At 38.9% G+C, this 18094-nt stretch overlaps 1 protein-coding gene across 2 annotated transcripts in view; it reads left to right on the forward strand.

Annotated features, from left to right (window-relative positions):
* Positions 1-5904, forward strand: part of LOC118808973 (carbohydrate sulfotransferase 15-like) — a 102595-nt gene extending 96691 nt beyond the window's left edge. For both annotated transcript variants that reach the window (XM_036571855.1, XM_036571856.1), the window contains exons 8-9: positions 3774-3921; positions 4997-5904. In XM_036571855.1, the coding sequence (XP_036427748.1) occupies positions 3774-3921; positions 4997-5211 (363 nt within the window). In that variant the 3' untranslated portion in view covers positions 5212-5904. The remainder of the gene's footprint in view (positions 1-3773; positions 3922-4996) is intronic.
* The last annotated feature ends 12190 nt before the right edge of the window (positions 5905-18094 follow it).

Raw genomic sequence — 18094 nt, forward strand, 5'->3', positions numbered from 1 at the left:
TTATAATTGTGCTGTAGGATTTCCAACCTAAATAATAGACCAATACAAGCCTAAGCAGATTTCTCTCTGGGAAAAATGAAGACTGTTTAAAAAATCTCATTGGATCCTCTGAATTACGAGGCAGTTAAGGAGTCAAAGTTCAACTGTTCCTGCATGCAAGTTAACACTGCTGTGCACTAAACTGACATCATAGGACTGGAAACCTCACCATAATAGCCCAGAAGATCCAGCAAGCTTTGTTAAAAGTGGCAGTTTAGACTAGTTTTGTTACATAATAGTGTTGAAGTTTGACAGAAGGCTGACTTTCATGCGACATCATTTCAATATGCATTTCAAGAGTGCTAGCTTGCTTGTAGCATGTATGTAGCATTATTTGCATTTTGAGTACTAAAATACAAACAGATTACAACATGATCCAGGCAGTCAGAGGTCTGTGGCTGCATTCGCATACAGTACTGTCTTAGTGTTAGACACCAATTAAAATGATTTACAGATATTTATCTGCATAGTAAATATGTTTTTGTTTGTAAAAACAAAGAACCCTGTATGATATTAAAATCATCATCATCATCATCATCATCATCACTTTTATTTATATAGTTCCTCTCTCAGGCTCAAAGTTGCTTTACAATCAGAAAGTAACAAAATACATAATCAACAATACATAACACGGTTCCCACAGCTAGTGGTGGTGTTCATTGACCATGGAATAGCATCACTTAGTTAGCCTGGAAAGCACGGGGGAAGTCTGCCCATCACAGAAGCGGCCAGCCTGGGAAGCCTCAAAGGCTGAAAATGTCCTCAGCCTCGAAGAAAAGGCTGCGATGTAGCGTCACTTAGGCAGCTGGCCTGAGAGGCCTTGTAGCCGCAGCATAGCGCTGCTCATGCAGCCGAACACCACCAGTCCAGGCAGCCTCATGACTGCAACGCAGCGTCAACCCAGGCTGCAGTGCCCCTGTCCAGAGAACCTTGTAGCCGTGATAGAGCGTCACTCGAGCGGCCGGTCCAGGGAGCATCATAGCTGAGATGTAGCATCAACCAAACAGTCAGACCAAGAAGCCTCTGAGCCACAGGTTGGAAAATCTCTCTCAGCCACTGTCTCAGTGGAAAGGATGGCAAACTTCTCAGCCAGCAGGGAAACATCAAAACATACACACAAGCAATACAGAACAAACAAAAAAACGATGTAAAGCGGCAGCCATACTGCACCAGCGTACATAGAGTGGAGCACACACACACACACACACACACACAGAGAGAGCAGAATAACTACAAATAAATATAAATACAGAAAAGTATGTATACCATGTGTACAGTCAGTGGATCCAACTTCTCCATGATTCCAGCCTTTCACTCTCCACTGTTGCTTTTGCTAGTTTGCTTCTTGTTGATTAATCCAGAGGTAAATGTAATTGATTTCATACCTAAATATAAACATAATTCCATTTAAAAGGTTTGGAAAAAACTGCAGTAATAACTCTGGACTGCTGAGAGTTAACTCATAAAAGCTCATAGAGTTAAATTCACAATGCACTGACAGATTAATCTCTGGATACTTAAATGATTCAGTGGTGAGTGCATCACTGGATGCAGCACAGAATCTTTAAAAATAGTGGAAAAAAGCCCTGAGAATCTGACAGACGGGACGTCTGAGGAGGCCAAGGCTGGCGATGCAGGAGCTGATATCCAGGAACAAAAGGACAAATGGAACAGATGATGTTTGTTTGATTGGCGGCGCATTTATCTGAGCAGCAAATGGGCTTCAGGGTCCAGCTAGAAAGGACGGCCGTCTGACAATCAGGCTGCAAGAAATCGATGTGTAATTATTGCTTGGAAGCGGCTGTGTGTGCCTCTGTTGCTCTTATTGCAGTCAGACTTGTATAAAGTGCAAGTATTGCAAAATATTAAAGGACCCCTGAGGTCCACTTGTGATGTTTGCGTGGGTTTATGTACCAAGAGCAGTCTTATCATTTTTACATGACCATTTTCCAGCCTCTCTTTGTCTCTTACAATTAAACTTGCTGCTTTTGTTACTGTGCCTTCAAGACTGATATAAGTAAATGAGCTCTGTTCCGATTGGCTGGCCTGCATTGAATCTTATTCTAAAAGCAGTCCAGGCTAAAATGATGTACCTGTAATGCTGTGTTTATATGTTGCCTTTGTCTGAGTGTCAAAGTGGCACACAAGTGGCGGTTTTATGCAGCCATGGAAACGTTCCCATGGTGCCAGCGTCTCGGAGCAGAGCTTTAACAGCATTTAAGGTGGAACGAGACAGGAACATGCTGCTTACTCTTTTTATTTCTTCCTGTATAAGACTGGATGCACTAGCCTGCTCCACCGGCATAGGTTGGAAAAATTAATCTCTTAATGGAACGTTCCGCTGACCGCTGTAGCACGAGGCCATTTCCGCTGGCAGTAGCACATTTTTCCGTCATTGGAATATTCCAACAATGGAATATTTAGTTTGCTGTCATGTAAATTACATTCAGATCGAAATCTTCATGGATGGAGAATAAAGCTGCAGTCGCTCCTTTTGGATTTGTGGATCTGTTGGAAGGCTGTGTCTGTGGTTACATGCAAAGATTTTCTCCAAACCGATTGAATAAATTCCGATTACAGATTCAGACTGAGGTGTTTATTCTCACTCTGCTCAACAATCTGATGAAAATCTCCGTTTTCAGGCTCACTACAAGTAAACAGATCCAAAATGACCCTGATGCGTAGAGAACCACTTAGTGTAGACGTTACCATGACAACCAGCATCACGTGAGTCCAGTCAGAGTGAGATGAGCAGCAGTGAGCAGCGCTTGTGTTTTTAACTGCTTTAAAATGATGTCAGACTCAGGAAAACGTCCTTCACATGTCCTTATTAAAGAAGGCCGAGAGGAAGACGTCGTGTTCTGAGACACATAAGCTGGACGTCCGTCCCACCGCCGTCTTTTAAAGATCAGAGCATAAACTTCGTCTCCTCTGCAGACCAGTTTCTGCTCCGCCATGTTGAACGGTATAAACTCTCACTATGACCCGACGAACATGATCAGAACGGACTTAAACTTTCCGATAGGGAATGTAATCAGATACAGGCGATTACACGGATATTATTCTTCTATTTAACTGATTATTTACAGGATTACCCACCTCGATCAGTCGGATAGACACTGTATTCTGAATGGCCTCAATCAGACTAGACCATTCTGATTAAGGTGTATAAATGGACTTGTTCTATTGCGATTGAGCTATTAGTCAGATTATTAATGGATTATTAGGCTGCATGTAAACATGGCTTGCAATGGTCCATTTGCTTACCGACAGCCAAGAACAGCACAACGTTTAATAATTTTCTTCACTCTCAATCTTCACTCCAGTAACTCTGCTTTAGACTCTCTGCAGGAACAACACTCTGTGACACTTCAGTGGGAATGGGCGGGGCTAAACTGCTCATGTGTAAATGTGTTTATGGATATGACATCACAGCCATGCTGAATTGAAAATGAGTTATCTTTTTCCTTTTTCCTTACTCCTATGTTCTCTCTCTCTCTCTCTCTCTCTCCCTCCCTGTTCTCCCTCTCTCTCTCTCTCTCTCTCTCTCTCTCTCTCTCTCTCCCCCTCTCCCTCCCTGTTCTCTCTCTCTCTCCCCCTCTCCCTCCCTGTTTTCTCTCTCTCTTTCTCTCCTCTCTCTCTCTCTCTCTCTCTCTCTCTCTTCCCCTCTCCCTCCCTGTTCTCTCTCTCTCTCCCTCCCTGTTCTCTCTCTCTCTCTCTCTCTCTCTCTGTAGGTGCGGCTGCATGTTGGTCTGTATGTTGTTTATGTTCTGGACTGGTTGTCGGTGTTCGGTCGTGATCAGCTCTTGGTTCTGAGGTTGGAGGATCACGCTGCAGACCGGACGCTCTCCATGCACAAAGTCTTCCAGTTCTTGAGTTTGAGTACGTAATAAACACTCTAATGTTATCGCGACCTATTATTTATCTGTTTGTTTTTTTTCGTAGTTGGTCATGTTATTACACAATAATAATAATATTAATAATAATAATAGTAATAATAGCATCATGTTATTATATCGTAAAACAAAAAAATGTATTATAGCAAAAATATTTCAATAATACTAATACTACCACTACTATTACTACTACTAGTCATAATAATACTACTACTACTACTACTACTAATAATAATAATAATAATAATAATAATAATAATAATATTATTATTATTATTATTATTATTATTATCATTAGAAGTACTAGTAGTAGTAGTATTGTTATTACATCCTGGCAGTAATAACTACTATATAATAATTTTAAAAACTTAAATTCTTTCTTGTTAGTTGCATTTTTGTTGTATTTTTATTTATACTTTTATCTTGTGCTTTTTAATTGTAATTATTTTTATTTATCCCTTTTTCTGTTATTCATTATTTGTTTGGTTTATTTTTGATCATCTTTTCTTCTGTTGTTTTTAGGTGTTTAAAGGTGCTATATAAATAAACAGCATTATTATTATTATTATTATTATTATTATTATTATTATTAGTAGTAGTAGTAGTAGTAGTAGTAGTATTAAACTCCTGTTATTTGTAATATTATTGTTATGATTGTTCCTCATGACAATAATAAGTATTATAATTATTACTACTATTACTATTATGATAATGATAGACAATTACAGTTATATACTGTGCATCATGATATTGTGATATTGTGATGATGAAATGTGACGGTGTGCATCATGCTGAATTCTATAATTCTAAAAATTCTATTAATTATGTCGTCTAATGGGAGTTCAGTGTCCGTCATACACCCTGACCAAACACAATAATCACCCATAACATTCCCAAATCTGTGTAGTTGAATGTATTTTTATACCTTTTCTGTTTCTTTATTTATTTGTGTGTGTGTGCGTGTGCGTGTGCGTGTGCGTGTGCGTGTGCGCGTGCGCGTGCGCGTGTGTGTGTGTGTGTGTGTGTGTGTGTGTGTGTCTGTCTGTGTGTGTCTTTCTCAGGGTCTCTATCGGAGCAGAAGGAGGCCGAGATCACTAAGCGTCCAGCGTCCAACACTCGGAGGCTAGCGGATAAAAACCTGGGACCGATGTTGCCACTAACGCGAGAAATCCTCTCCGATTTCTACGGCCCTTTTAACAGGAAGCTGGCCAACGTGCTGCAGGACGACTCCTTCCTCTGGGACACTCACTCCAAACCAGCAAGCAGAAGCGGATAACAGACAAACAAGAACCGAAACAATCAATATTTTCCACAGAACGTAATCAAAAACGGGTACAATCACTTTCAGCTTCCAGAGCGCAAACTTCAATTTTAATAAAACGCACTTAACCAGATCATAACATTATTACTTTGTCCCTAAACGTATACTTAATGAAGTAACAGTGACTGATTGCTTTGGTGTTATTGCTAATTTGCTAATCATGCAATCACGAAAATTGTTTTGAAGTATTAATCTCAGCAGTAAGTGACCAGCAGAGTGTGGATACAGAAGTGGAGCTTGAGATACAAAAGCACCAAAATCAAAACCAGAGGGTAAATATTCATCAAAAGGCTGCCAAAATACAGTCAGAAACCCAGTGTAATGAAGGCTCTTCAGACGTGTTAGAATTTCCCATTTTCAAAAATCAATTTCAAAAATTACAAAACCAGAAAAAACAGCCCAAAATGTTCAACAAACCATGAAAGCTTATAAAACCCAGCAAAAGCACCAAAGGAAGTTCAAAGGAAGAAAGTCCAAGAGTTCAAGTACAAGTCCAGACCATAAATCTGGAAAATGTAGAGGGGTCGTTCTCCATTTGGGGTGGGAATTCAGGGAAACACATTTTTGAAAAATCAATTTCTTTCATCCCAAAACTAAATAATCTTAATGTGTCCATTAACATCTGATGGTGACTCCAGTGACTTTCTGGTTAAAACTGAGGATTTTGTAAATTGGCTGACTCGTTGGCTGATCAGGTGACCTTGAACTACTATTTAAAATCAGTAATAAAATTATATTTTGGCAAATTTTAATTACCCAGCCATTAAACCAGTGACACATAGAAGTTATGAGCTGCCTGATCAACAAAATGATTAATAAATTAATGAAATATAGTGAGCGAGTGTGACTCGCCTCCTCAGGCCTTGAGCTGCTTCCTCTCTGATGAGCCTTGACCCAAAGAGGCAGTTTAATACTGTGTTAAAATGTAAAATAAGAGTCCTGATAACACCAGTGACCACAATCTTTGAGAGAAATGAATTTTTAAATAAAATACATATATTTTAAATGTAGTGTAACGGTAATGATATAAAAAGTAAGCATTAATCTTTTTATACAAATTCCTGAGTTAAACCTCTGAAAAATATTGTTTTATATTAAAAATAGTTGAAAACTGGTTTTGTGCTGAGCTGGTTTACAGATGCAGAGTGACTATGAAACAGGATAAAAAGAGAAAAATCAGAGAATCATAAGGGAAAAGTGTTATTTAATCTCAGGTCGACTGTGTAAACGCATCTTTTCAAGCCCTGAAACCTCTGTGACATGGTTACCCCTCCAAATGCAGAATGACCCGGAGACGTGCGGCTCAGTAAGCAGACAAACTGGCAGTACTTCACAGAGAGCATGTGATGGTGTGGGTCCTTATAAAGGGTCATAGATGAGCTGCAGGTGAATGAGATCAAGGTGTTAACTAGGAAACAGTTCAAAACTCAGGTGAGGCTGACCTCTGGTGTCAAGGGTGTATATTACACGTGATCGACTCCAGAAATGGTCCAGACTTCAAAAACCAAAAGGACAAAAATACAGACAAACGTCTCTGAATCATCAGCAGAAAAGAGCAGCAGTACCTCGAAAGAATATGCAACATCAGTACTGAACTGTACTAAACTGCATCCTATACTGTACTAAACTACAGTACCATACTGTATCACACAGACTCTGTACTACAGTAGTATGTGGATTGAATCGTTCAAATAGTCCAGATTCAGGTGTCTGTGAAGGGCAGAGCTGGAGATCAGTAAGCTCTTAAAACAATATATAAAACAGAAAATTCCGGTCTTGAAATCTGATTGGCTGAGCCACGTTTGAAGCCACTGTAAAATCCACAATATTAACACATCTGTGACGCCTCACAGTGACTGAACTCTGTATCACTGCACCACGGCATGAAAATCCCTTGTGCTGTTAATGGAATAATCTTTGACTGTAGTCTTGATCACATGGAGCACCGAGTGAACTGAAGAAGTAAGAACCTGTTTTTAGTTTAAACTGAGGGGCTGATGACTTATGTTCTTATCTAGAACCAGGCTGGTCAGCTAGCTAACAGGCTAAAAGAGCCAACAGCCTAAACAGCTCCATCATTAATATCACAGGCTTGAATTAAAGTACGTACGATATGATTCACTGAAAAACAGCAATATAACACACAAAAGAACATCACCTGAATGTCTTACGTGCTTCAAATGTGTTACAGTCAGAAGTCGGCTGAATCCCAAACGGCTCCATACTACCTAAATAGTGTTCTAGCTAGGGAAGTTTACTCCAGCCTCTACAGTCAAACAGTATTGAGTCAGTTTATCGAGTGTGGATGTGTCTGAGTTCCAAATGACTGTTTCTCAGCTGTATTTTGCTCTGTTGGGCTGCAGGATCCAGTATTTAAACTCCTACCTAGTGCACTATGTAGGGAGCAGGGAGCCATTTGAGATTCAGCCCCAATGTGAGAAGAGGGGCCGCTGGATTGGTGCTAAATAAGACTCGTGGTGGTGATTTGGTGACCAAAAAGTACTTAAAGTGAAGGTTTCGCATAAAACAGTGCTGTTATCATATTTTCGTCGTTATAGGATTAAAAATTCATAAAATGACCGCAGTGAACAGCGATGGGTGACCAAACGTTCTTCTCATTCAACGGTACATGGTTGCTTGGCAACGATACCATAAAGGAACTACATTTGGAGGAATACTTGTTTATGTTGATTATTATTAATATTAAATTATTTTATGAAAAAGTGTGTATTTTATCATAGTTTATGTTGGCCCTGGTTTTATTAAAGCAGTAAGCCACTTGAGGCTGTGCGTTACAGTGATTTTTATCCAGGAAAGGGAGTTTTAGGCATGTTTAAGAACAACCTCCCCCGTGATAAAATCTCAGTAACACACAGCCTCGAGTGGCTCATCCTCTCATAGCTTAATACTTCAGTGTAGCACTGCAAAAATACAAAGAAATATAAAAACAGTTCTTGCTTTTGTTTACATTCTGTGGAAAATATTGCATATTTTTGGTTTTCGTTTCGGTTCCCTGTGCGTTTCTAACCCCGCGCACACTTAAGCGGCCTCACAGAAGCACTGGCTCCGGTATCAAACAGCGCTTTTCTCGGCTGTTGCTAATCTGTGTGTCAGAGATGAGAGATCAGAGCGAGGATTAGTGATCCTGAAGAGCGCGAGCTGATCTCAGAGATCTGAGAGACGAGAGTCAGTTCCCTACGGGAACCTTACTGTGTAAATAAAATTATTTTTCTAAGTTATGGAGGGGTCTGAGTGAAAGATGGGGCAGTGTTTGATGTGTGATATGAGCGTATTTTTTGGGGAGTGGGTCATTTTTATGTGCATTTTTCATAGGGTAATAAATGACACCTGTAATTTAAGAACTGTGAAAAGAAAAATGACCAGCGTTGTCGTTCTTTCATTGTGTGGTGAATGGGACACATTTTGGTGTGATTTATTTGAAGTCGGTGCACCAGAGATGACCACTTCTTTCACACATTTGTAAACCAGCCCTTCTACCCAGTCCCATTTCTTATTTTCACCCCTACCCCTTGTTTTCGAGTGTTGCCCCTTGGAATTGAGTTACAGGGTAGTGGTTGAAATCTTCCCTCTGAAATGGGACCCTCAAATAAAAAGAGCATCACTTCATTAACAGCTACCAGCGCTGCTCTGTAGGAGACCCTGCCAGTCTGCAGTGACAGCAGAGGAGGGTAAAGTTCAGCTCCTCACTGCTGGGCTTTAGTTACATTTAGGGACTCATATGATCTTCAAAGAGGGGGGCAATTATTTATTATCACCCACCCCTAATTCTTCAGTGATACGAAGCTGAAGTCAGATATTCACCAGATTCTTGTTCAGATTTACCCGTTCCACCTTAAATGGAGCAGCAGTTACATTCTGGTGTTTCAGGCTTCAGAACTGCTGGACTATTTAAGGTGGAATGGGAAAATTTAGCTCGCTACCGAGACATCTAGCGATTTTTGTGCTTGTAATGATGAAAAGGACCAGAAAACATTGAACATTAAACTAAGATAAAACAATGATTATTGTACTTTTTAACAGAGAGAATTTATGGGGCTCACATTTGTGGGTTTCTTTGGTCGCTTGTTCAGCCATCTTACCAGTTTTTCCTGGCCTCTGAAAAACCTCCGTTTGGAGGGTCATGTAGCTCTAACACTTCACCCTCCCCCTCTATCTCAACAAGAATCAGGACACCCTACCCCTAGACGAGAATGTGCAAAACGGAGTGATGAGGGCTGAGTGGTGGGGGCGAGGGGTGAAATGGGATTAGGCCTTTAGGTCAAACTGTAGTTAACGGGACAAGAAAGATAAGACTCCACTCACGTCACTGTTTAGTCTCATTAGACTCCAGTCGTCTAGATACAGGTAATATTTAGTCATGAATAGTGTTAAATAATAATTTAATTTATTTTTAAGTATAATTCATATACTTTCTATTCAGTCAGTTAAACCAGTGTGACCCCACTGATCTGGAACTAGTCTGAAAAGAAAGTTTCAAGCCTGCATGTTTTTGCGTTTTCACTGCTTTAACACACTGGGCAGGTCACGAGGGGCTTTATAGCTAACTGTCGGTTTCTTAAAGGGCTCATATCCTACATTTTTCTTGGATTTTCTTGCATCGTTTCCCATTTTCAACGACCATTTCCTGCATCTTTTTATCCCTTACAGTTAAACAGGCTGTTTTTGTTACCGTGCCTTTAAGACTGATAAGTGAATGAGCTCTGCTCTGATTCGCTGGCCTCATTCAAAAAGCAGTCAGGCTGAAACACTCCTTATAGCTTCAACATGAGTGGGCGGGGCTGAACAGCTGTATGCTAAAGAGGTGGATATGTAAATTGTGTTTTAATGACATCACAAAAACAATGAATCTAAAAATGGGCTGTTTTTGGAGCTTAATTCTCATAAATGGACTGTATGGATTGGGGAAGGATTGGTTTGTTTACATGCTACATCAAAGTCCTTTACCTTAAGAAAACAAGGAAATCTTGTTTGTCTATGAAATGGTCCTTTAACTGAATAATTTGGCCAAATTCACACAGTTCTGTTACCTCTACATGAACTTAATTGGCCAAGACATGTTTGGCTAATGTAGCTAACTAGTCAGGATACACAATGATATCGGAATCATATCAGTATCGACAACTATTTGCTTTAAAAAAGAAATCAAATCCAGGTAGATTTAGTCCATCAGCAACGGCCTACAATTCCCTGTATTGGTGCATCCCTACCAACAAGTGGAAGATCATACTTTAAAAATGAACATCATACCATAATTATCACACATTCGCTTCAAACCTGTGAAGATATTAAAGAGGAATTCCACTTATTTTTCAAGTTTTCTGCACAGTTAAGTTGTTGAGATGTAAACAAAGTCATTCAGGTTGGTTTGGTGTGAAATGGTTGATTGTGGAGACTCAGATGTCTTTACAGTGGTGGTGATAGGAACCAGGGGTCGCCATGACAACAACACAAACATAGCCATTTTATTTATTATCCATAATTGTCCTACATGTGTCTTCTGAGGTTTATGTAGAATGTTGATGATAGTAAAATAGTGATGAATCAGAAAAAAAGTATTTTTTGGCCAAAATCTTCGCAAAACTGTGGTTAAAAAAATATCTTGGTGAATTCATAACCTTTTCACATTATAACTTTCTTTGAGGGAGCTTTGAGTCATTAAACTCTTCAGACATCTGGTTCCTGTCACCACCACTGTGAACAGTTCTGACTCGGTAAGTTTCTCTATAATTGAGCATTTTACACCAAACCACTCTGAACGACTCTGATTACATCTTTTAATTATGCAGATATTTTGAAAAATCAGTGGAATTGCTGTTTATGTGATCTCAAATAGACCTGCAGGGGTCAAAACTCAAGCCAGAAAAAGCTATTAAAAATGGCAGCTCTCGATATTGTAAAATCGCTCTCTTGAAGACCTAAAAAAGGGTGAAAAGACTGAAAATCTAAATCGTAATTCGAGTGAAAAATCTAAAATTTCTATTTGAGTGCAATTTTCAAATTGCAAGAGATGCAGTTTTTTTAAATTATAGTCTATATTATCAACAACATTGTCTGAAGTTTTAAGAGGGGAAATTTAACCTAAACACAGAGCTTGTGAACTGCCTATTGATGAGTTAGACCAATGAGAGGCAACCAAACATCCATGTGTTGTGACATCACAACCACAACGTACCGGCATTCTGGCACACAACATTCTGGGGTTGAGCCTCAAACCAGAAAAAATGGATATTCTGGTCTTCTTTGTCAGAAATAGGCATAAAATTAATATTTTTTAATTTATAGAAATTCTTCACAATTTAAATCCCAACATTAGACAGAAAAATTGCACTTGGACATTTTTCCCAAATTGTTCAGCACTACTTGCTTATGTGGTTTCTGACACTGTATGACATACTGTTTTATAAACATGACAATAAACATGGACTAAAGTATGTAAATTAAAAATACTTTTTTAGGTTTGCAGTGTAGCTTAATTTATTTTTGTAGATAGCACCAGCAAACAGTATCATCAGGGTGATATTTATATCTGTATACTGTGTGAATTATGTTATTTTTCCACCTTTTAAGTACAACCCCATTTCCAAAAAAGTTGGGACTCTATATTTAAATGAAAATACTACTAAGACAACATATCAAATGTTGAAACTAAGAAATTTGATTTTGTTTTTTTGATAAATATTTGCCCATTTTGAATTTGATGCCAACAACATGTTCCAAAAAAGTTGGGACGGGGGCCTGTTTACCACTGAGTTTCACCACCTCTTCTTTAACACTCTGTAAGTGTTTGGGAACTGAGGAGACGCTGCTGTAGTTTTGAAAGGGAAATGTTTTTCTGTTGTTGTTTGATACAGGATTTCAGCTGCTCATCAGTTCAGTCTGGACTGCAGGCAGGTCAGTTTAGCACCCGGAATCTTTTAATACGGAGCAATGCTGCTGTAATACATGCAGAATGTGGTTTGACATTGTCTTGCTGAAATAATCAAGGCTCTCCCTGAAAAAGACGTCGTCTGGATGGCAGCATATGTTGCCAAAACATGTATATATCATTCAGCATTAATGGTGCCTTTACAGATGTGCACGTCACCCATGCCATGTGCACTAATGCCCCCTACACCATCATGAATACTGGCTTTTGAACTGTGCACTGATAACCAGCTGAGTGGTCTTTATCCCGGAGGACACAGTGTCCATGATTTCCAAAAAGAATTTCAAATGTTGATTCATCAGACTACAGGACACTTTTCCACTTCAGCTCAGTCCATTTTAAATGAGCTCAGGCCCAGAGAAGGTGGCAGCATTTCTGGATCCTGTTTATATTTGATTTCTTCTTTTTGTTTAAGAGTTTTAATCAGCATTTGTGGATGCAGCGATGAACTGTTTTCACAGACAGTGTTTTTCAGAAGTGTTTCTGAGCCCATGCAGTGATTTCACAGCAGAATCATGTCTGTTTTTAATGCAGTGCTGTCTGAGGGCCCAAAGATCACAGCCAGCTAATACTGGTTTTTGGCCTTGACCCTTACATACAGAGATTTCTCCAGATTCTCTGAGTCTTTTAATGATATTATGTACCGTAGATGATGAAAAGCAAAAGTTCTTTGCTGTTTTATGTTGAGAGACGTTTTTCTTGAATTGTTGCACTATTTGATGGTGCAGTCTTTCAGAGTGGTGAACCCCTCCTCATCATTACTTCTGAAAGACTCCGCCTCTCTGAGAGGCTCTTTATACCCAATCATGTTACTGATCTGTTGCCACTCAACTTTACCAGCCTTTTGTTGCCCCCGTCCCAACTTTTTTGAAATGTGTTGTTGGCATCAAATTCAAAATGGGCTTTTTTTTTCAAAAAGCAATAAAAGTTTCAACATTTGATTTGTTGTCTTTGTACTATTTTCAATTGAATATAGGGGTTAAATGATTTGCACATTTTTGCATTTTGTTTTGGTTTTTATTTACATTTTGCACAGCGTCTCAACATTTTTGGAAATGGGGTTGTGGATAAAACACAGCGTTTCAGTGTCCCAAGGTTGTGTATTGAGATCCAGTGGACCTTTGAGGAAAATCCTCTGGACTGTTACAGTCCAGGACTAGATTTAATCCCTCCAGAAAGCCTCTGTGTTGCTGAGTGAATCTCATTTTTGCTCATTACACTTATCACTTGCTCAGACAGTCCTATTTCTACATTGTTTGCTCTACATCAGTGCCACCTACTGGTCAGAGACTGTTCTGAACTGTTCCACACAGTCCTTTGTATGTTAACCCTTTAACATCCTGAGATTATTACACCCTTATTGCCTTATTATCTTTACTGCTTATTATTCACTAATTACTCAGAAAACAAAGCAAGATGTCTGATTCCTACTTAAGTTGTAGAAGCATGTAATAAATTTTGTGTTTGATGTAGATAATGTGTTAATTTATTTAACTCAGAAAATCAACAAAACATGCCGTTTTGACCGGGGTGTTTAAACTATTTTGCTGTACCAGCATTGTAAACAAATTCTTGAATCCACAAAAGTCATTGAAAATTTTACAATGCACTAAAGTAATTTTTGGAGACTACTACTACTACACTATTATTATTATTATTATTATTATTATTAATAATAATAATAATAATAATAATAATAATAATAAGAGCTAAAATAGATGGTTATATATTTTACAATGCATAATGAATGAATGAATGAATGAATGAATGATTGAATGAATGAATAATGCATTAATGCAGTTACAGTCAGACATTTTCCTTTTCAGTTGGACCCATAGTCATTCTTAACCACTGGGCTCGACTCCACACAGGTCTGTAGTTCTGCCCAGAGTGGAACAGCACCAGAACTTCCCCTATAAAGCTTCTGGTCACAGTTCTGCCGTCTTATGCGTAATGATTTGGTGCAGTTGTTCGGCCAAAAATCTAATGTATAGAGTTTTCCCTCCTAATCCTAAATGTAGCTGATCAGCCATGACGTGTTTGGTGTCTGACGTTTCCTTCTTTAGTGTTACACCGGAGCTACAGTGCTAGTTAGATATTAAAACAGACAAAATAAAAGATAAAAACTTGAAAGCTGAATTTTGTTTGTACAGTTGCTCACGTTTAGAGATAACAGTGAGTCATACAGCGTCAGAAACCACAAAATCAAGACTATTAGAGAAACTGAACACCTCCACACAGAGGTGTAATTTTAGGACCGTCCACTAGGAGGCAGACTCACACTGTTTATTTCACAACATGGCCTTAGAATGTGCACGGAAATGGGCTTTATTTCATAAAGTGGGGCTGGAACATGCTGTAGATAGCATATACTGGTCTCACAGCTCTTTAAAACATGCAAGGCTGCATCTCTGTTTTCACCAGTTAGACCTGATTATATTGCTTTATACTGCAGTGATGGCCTTCAGACCACCAGGACTACGTCACCATGCAGACTGACCATCTCAGTCTCTCAGTCAGTAAAAGGTGCAGGACCTGTTCAGTGACGAGGCTGGATTTGTGAAGACAGACACTCAGGGTTGCTGTAAGTGTGTTACAGCTCTGCACACCAAAAACAGCAGTGTTCAACTGTGATGAACCCTTAGCAGTTTTGCTGCATAGCTATTTATGTAATTGTGGAATTACACTTATTCAGTTACATATAGTCACATATTGAATTACATTTTGCTGCTGTCAGAACAAAAATTTGTATCTCCAAAATGGTAACTTTACAGAAGAAAGACAAAACATACTCTACTTTTAATGTAAGTCAATGGAACCAGACTTTTTCCCAAGTTATTTTGGGCTGCTTCTTTTAGTCCATTCATCATGAAATTTACACATAATGTAAAGGAAAACAGGCATTTTCAAATTATAGCATAAACTGAAAAACAACAAAAATGGACATACAAGGTTTTGTTTCCGACAGCAGCGATGTACACCAATCAGACATAACATCATGACCACCTCCTTGTTTCTACACTCATTGTCCATTTTATCAGCTCCACTTACTATATAGGTGCACTTTGTAGTTCTACAGTTACAGACTGTAGTCCATCTGTTTCTCTGATACTTTGTTAGCCCCCTTTTACCCTGTTCTTCAGTGGTCAGGACCCCCATGGACCCTCACAGAGCAGGTACTATTTGGGTGGTAGATCATTCTCAGCACTGCAGTAACACTGAGGTGGTGGTGGTGTGTTAGTGTGTGTTGTGCTGGTACGAGTGGATCAGACACAGCAGTACTGCTGGGAGGTGGTCATAATGTTATGTCTGATCGGTTTATATATCCGATTCTAATTGTTGACCGGTGAACATGGCAACAACATAAAGGATGTTTTTTCTTTACAACATTAACTTGTCATCTAATTCAAATCCTAATCTTCTGCTTACAAACACAAACGTGGTGCAGATGAAACTTTCAGGATCTGCCCGTTCCTCACAGTTCCTCCACTGTGAGCTGTGAGTGAGGAATGATGTCGTGTTACCGTCAGTGAAACATGCAGCTTCTGTGGGTTAAAACTGGAGCCCATTTATTCAGCGTTAAACTGACTGGTCTTTAAAGTGGATGAGGAAATTTCAAGAATGGAAATTTTGACTAGGCTTCAGTGAGGAAGTCAGTGAAGCGTTAAAGAGCCCATATCCTACATTTTTTGGTATTTTTATTGTTTTCCCTGGAGTTCGCTTAAGACATTTCTGTGGTTTTATGCTCCAAAAACAGCCTTAATTCATTGACCTTCACTGACATGACTGATTTCCAACCTGTCTGTATCCCTCACAGTTCAACAGGTTGTTTTTGTTACTGTCCTTTCGGACTAATATACGTAAACGCGCTCTCTTGTGATTGGCCGCCCTGTATTGTGCCTCATTTAAAAATCAGTCAAGGCTGAAACACTGCTAATAATGTCAGAATGAGTGGGTGGAGCCAAACTGCTCTAGGCTGAATGGGTGGAGATGTGAATGCAGTGCATTTTTGTGACATCATAAAAACAGTAAGTTTAATTATGTCTCTGCAGCTTAGTTTTAATATGTGGGCTGGAAAGTGTGACACGTTTTGAAACTGTTTAAATGCTTACAAGCTCTTATCATTAAAGAAATAATAATAATAATAATTTCTGAGACACAAGCCCTTTAATATGTTGTGAAAAGTTATAGTCTCTCCATTTGCTCTCTCTGCGGACGCTCTGAGGTCTCGGGTTGCTGATGGCTCTGAGGTCTGGAAAACGACTGTTTGAGAAAGTGCTGCGCTGCAGCTCAGCCCGCTACGATTTATTACAGCCGGAGTTCAGTCCGCTGCCTTCGTTCTGAGCGGTTATTGAAAACTCAACGGAGGTGAAACTATGAAAGATGTGTTCAAGCTTCGCTAAATAAACCCATCATCAGCACCACTCAGGAAGGCCCTTCTCCACTTTACTGTTCTCCTCTGGGAAAGACTTGATTTAAGAGCAGGTCTTCATACCAGTCCTTTTAACGAGCTCATTAGAAAGACTGCCACCCTGTCATTAGCCTCATTCATTAGCATACATCATAGTAATGCACTTTTAGCTAAGTGTGTTCTGTATGGTGTGTAAATGTAGTGTCTACATACCATAAACCAGTGCAGCCCTTTGGAAGTTTAAAGTAGTTTAACCCCTATAAACAAGACAGACATTATAGAAAAGTAAACTTGCTGCATTCTTTAGCTAGCACTAATCCACAACCCACTAATCTGGTGCTGAGAAATACATAAAGTTTAGTGGTCATTTAAGACCCTCCCTCAGTCACGAGCTCACCCAATAGAAATTTATAATCTGCATTAGCCTGTCTTCTGTGGCCTGTAGGGGGAGCCATTCAGCAGAGCTTGTATGAGCTCGAAATGATTTTCTCAGTGTCTGATAATAAATATGTTTGTAGCACCACTCTAACCCCTCTGAGACCACCTTGCAACCCCCAAGGGGGTCCTGACCACAAGGTTAAGAACCCCTGGTATGAACAATATTATGGCCACATTTGGTTCTATATAGAAACATTTAAAAAAAAATTATTCAAAGGTGGAGTCATGGAGTCTTTGGATATAATAATAATAATAAAAATTAATAAGAATAATAATAATAGATGCAATAGAGCAGTGGTTCCCAACCTTTTGCAACTTGTGGCCCAAACAACTGACCACAAAAGATTCTGTGACCCAAAGAAGATGCAAATAGAGCAGGGGGTCCCAGCTTTTATTAGTATTATTTTTATTATATCAATGACTGTTGTATATGGATCTTTGAAGTACTTTTTTAAATGGGTCTACATAGAACCAAAATAGATATTATACTGTTTATAGAACCTACATTTATACAAGTCTATAAAAGGTTCTTTAAATAATAATAATAATAATAATAATAATAATAAAATTGTCAGGTATTATTATTTTCTGACCCGCTTCATGGAATGGCAGATGTTTTTGGGAGCTACCATTAGCATTTATTTATTTATTTATTTATTTATTAATTATCCGTTACTATGACTGTTGAATATGTTCTTTAAACAATGTTTTAAAATGGTTCTACACAGAACCAAAAATGGTTGTTTTGTTGTTTATACTATGTAGAATCTACATTTATACTAGTCTATGAATCACTGAGTGGTTTCAGCCTAGATTACGTCTCTGATCTGTACAGAATCTGAACTGAGCAGGTCTGTTAGATCTATTGATAAAGGTCAGCAAGCAGAGCCCAGAGTCCAAACTAAACATGGTGAAGTAGCATTTAGCCCTTATGCTATACAACCGGAACAAACTGCCTGAAGAGCTTAGATCTGCTCCAAACGTGGAGCTTTAAATGAAGGATAAACACATTTCTCTTGTGATTCTGTTCATGATTGAGCTCT

The sequence above is a fragment of the Colossoma macropomum genome, unplaced genomic scaffold (assembly GCF_904425465.1).
Source record: "Colossoma macropomum unplaced genomic scaffold, Colossoma_macropomum, whole genome shotgun sequence".
NCBI lineage: Eukaryota > Metazoa > Chordata > Actinopteri > Characiformes > Serrasalmidae > Colossoma > Colossoma macropomum.